Source organism: Pisolithus orientalis, assembly GCF_024613125.1.
Source record: "Pisolithus orientalis strain OTSU chromosome Unknown F5J12scaffold_17, whole genome shotgun sequence".
In the NCBI taxonomy this organism is placed as follows: Eukaryota; Fungi; Basidiomycota; class Agaricomycetes; order Boletales; family Pisolithaceae; genus Pisolithus; species Pisolithus orientalis.
This window is the reverse complement of record NW_026260798.1, coordinates 55,673-59,059: the sequence shown is the minus strand read 5'-3', so window position 1 is coordinate 59,059 and position 3,387 is coordinate 55,673. Positions and strand designations below refer to the sequence as shown.

The window sequence follows — 3,387 nt, the reverse complement described above, 5'->3', positions numbered from 1 at the left end:
TCCTTACCATTGCTTTCCAAGATGATTACCCATTGCTTACATTCCTTACTCATCAGTTACCAATCACTTACCAAGTGTTTGCACCTTGTTTTCCAAGGGCAACACCCCTGTACTGTATATAAATCACTGTACTTAGATAGCAAAAAAAAAAGAAGACATCAGAGAGCCCCTCTTGCTCACATTTTATCATCACTCAGTAATTCATTCAGCAGCTTTGATAGTTGAGACTTTATTAAGGGTCTAACTATTGTCTACTTCACTTATCCTTGTCTATCATCAATATACTTTGCTCCAAGCCCTCCCTGAGCTCAGTGCAGCTTAGGACATCAAATTAAGTCATCATCCATCCTTCTGTAGGCTGACAGCAGTCTACCCTATTGCATTCTCTCACATTCCTGCTCCTTCTTCATCAGGAGCACCCCCAACCCTCAGCACTTGTCTTTGAGTGTTGTAGCTTGCAAAAACCCTCCCAAAGAACAGGTTCTACCATCTAGGTACTGCATAGGCACACCACCACTTGCTCTTTTTGTCTTTTGTGTTGGTTTTGGTTGGTTTTCACCACTGAACTACACTTTGACTCACAGCAGTAGTGTGGGGAACACTGTGTAGGAGTTGTCCTCAAAGGTGCTGCAGGTCACCATAAAACAGAGTGCCTTATAGTAATATTGAATGTAAATCACTCATATATATCTTTTCTCTGGGCACAAACTATTTATTGATGAAGCTTAGGTATGCATCCTAGTATCTATGCCTTTTTGATGGCACCTGCAATGGTAATGGGGGCAAATAACCAGTTCCAATGTCCTCCAACCAATCCTCATCCTCTGTAAATTCCCCTTCATTTGCTTGCTCAGTGGGACATTCCTCTTCCAGTGCCATCTCTTCAATGGCCATCAACAGCTCATCATCTCCTTCTGACACTACATCCCCTTCATCAGAGCCATTCTCTTCAAATACTGGTGCTGTTAGATCCTCTGAAGCATGGGTTCCACCAGGATTATGTGTGGCAGCAAGGCAATCCCTGATGTCTTCTGCTGTAGGTCCCCATGGCCTAGATGCAGCCCATGCATATGGCATATGTCAAAGCTTGGCCTCCCATTTGACATATACTGCAACAATGGAATCCCTGTAGGCATGCAGGTGATACTTGTAATATTCATCTAACTCCCTATGAGATGGGACATAAACATGGTATTTGCACTCACCTGCCACATTGTCCAGAGCAGACCATACACTCAGCCACTCCATGGAAATCCATTCCTGTATGATAGATTGCTCTCTTGACAACCTTCTTTCTTCTTCATTACAGCAATCATCTTCCAACATCAGCCTGATTCCCTTGGGCACACTCTCATCAGCAAGCCAATGTGGGGTGCTAGCACTAAGCTCCTCAAGACCATCCTGCCAAACATCACTATCAACATCCAGCTAAAAGATACCTTTAGCAGGTATGGGATTGGGAGGGATGGCACCAGGTGATGCCTTACACAGTCATATCATACTCTGCAGTTCACCACAGAGATTATTGTATCTGGTGACAAGTTTCAGGATGGTAGGCTCTCATCATTTTATGGATGACTCTACATGTGACTGTAAATGGTTTTCTACATGATGTTATTGAAAATAGCAGCCAGAAATAAAATTTTGCTCACTACTGGAAGAGGTCCCATATGACCATTGTAGTCACTGGAACTCAAACTTGCACTGATGAAGTTGCTCCCTTATCCAAACCTTAAGTGCTTGTGCATTTGTTTGTATTTGGAGTCACTTGTTCCTCAGCAGATGAAGGTCAGTTTGGGCAGAAAGTCCCAATGAAGCCTTTTTCTTCTTGAGGGCCTGGGCTGCCTTTGACAGTGACCCTTTTGTTGCAGCAAGTTGTAGATTGTAGTCAACAATGTCTTTGACATGATCATCAGCAAGATCCTTCTCCAACTAATCCACATGGCACTGATAGTCCTCAACTGTTTTCTCCAGAACAAGAACATGTGCCAACTGTTCAGAACCGAGTGAAACATGCATCTGAGCAGACAATGCAATCAAAGCTATTGGGTCTCAGTCATCTAGTCAGCAACAATGAACTTGTCATTGACTCAATCATCCTGAGGAGGGTTATAGCTCTGTAAGTCACCTCCCCCAAAGCAAAGAGGACAGTGAGCACATAGGTAGTCACTTGGCCAGGGGCTATCTTGCTGTGGCATGGAGTTTGGGCAAAAGGACTGAACCATAGCAGAAATACAGTCCTCCACATATATTGTCAATACAGTATACCAATGATAATCATTACTGAAACACTGCCAGAGATTGTCCTGATCATTTGAATAAGCACCCATCATTACAACAGAGATATTTGTGTGGGTACATGTACATTCAAACCATGATGATATACTGATACAAGAAGTAGCATACAGGGTGGATGTGAAGACAAAGGCAGAGATCTAGTGATGGTGTTTGGAGAAGAACATACCTTGAACTGCAGTCTATACCCTTGACCATCCAGGAAGCTTTCTAGTGCTTCACACCATGCAGTTGTGTTTGGGGTTAGCCAGACAAAGAGCTTCTTTACAAACTCCAGTACACAAAGGTCAACTGCCAGAGTAGGTACCACAGGAGATGATGCAAATAACCCATGGCCCATGAGGCATATAGGAGCTGGGGTGCATGCACAGTAGCTTATCCCAACATCCTCCAAACCTGGGTATACATGAGCATCACATGAGCAAACAACAAAATGGTCACATATGGTCAAAGAAGAGACAGCAAACAGTGAGTTGATACACTGTGCAAGTGCAACATCAATGGATGACTGAGGGGTCTACTGTCATGCAAAGGGATTGGGATGCCTCAAGATAGCACATGTAGGGCTTGAGAAGTGCTGGAATGATATCTTGTGACCACTGTTGCCATTGGTTCTTGCACTTCTGTGAATCACTTGGACATGAAGGCAAGCCAACCTTGCTGAGTTTGAGCTCATTCACAGCATTGAAGACATCAACAGGTTGGTGCTGAGGGTGATGTGGCATTGCAGCAGTAGCTTGAGCATGGTGTTGGCAGCCTGGAAGTACAAAGACAGGTGGAGGTGCAGGGAGGTACAGCACTTTCATACCAAAAGGGCAGTGTTGACAAGATAGGGGAGGAGGGACAAACAATGACTGTGTCATATTCTACACAAAGATAAACATGTATAACCTCTTAGACATAGGATCAGAACATACTGAAGGGGTGGGTATACCAAGTGACACTTGGTTGTTTGATGATGGAGTGGCTATGTCAGGCAGCCAGTTGGCTGAGGCAGACAACATTGATAAGACCTATAGGGGAGCTAAGATGATATGAAGAATACCATAATGAAATTGCACACACCAAAGGGCCAGAAGTACAAAGTGATGG

The 3,387-nt window shown here is 44.0% G+C and overlaps 2 protein-coding genes across 2 annotated transcripts; both read right to left on the bottom strand.

Moving 5' to 3' along the window:
- Positions 1-1,080: 1,080 nt before the first annotated feature.
- On the bottom strand, positions 1,081-1,428 carry F5J12DRAFT_722364 (uncharacterized protein; the record flags this gene model as incomplete). Its single annotated transcript, XM_051741368.1, has 1 exon — positions 1,081-1,428. A coding segment is annotated over one exon (348 nt), but the record flags the coding sequence as incomplete, so codon positions are not given.
- A 1,036-nt stretch (positions 1,429-2,464) lies between these two features.
- On the bottom strand, positions 2,465-2,909 carry F5J12DRAFT_685875 (uncharacterized protein; the record flags this gene model as incomplete). Its single annotated transcript, XM_051740308.1, has 2 exons — positions 2,465-2,776; positions 2,805-2,909. Coding segments are annotated over 2 exons (417 nt in total), but the record flags the coding sequence as incomplete, so codon positions are not given.
- Between the last annotated feature and the right edge of the window lie 478 nt (positions 2,910-3,387).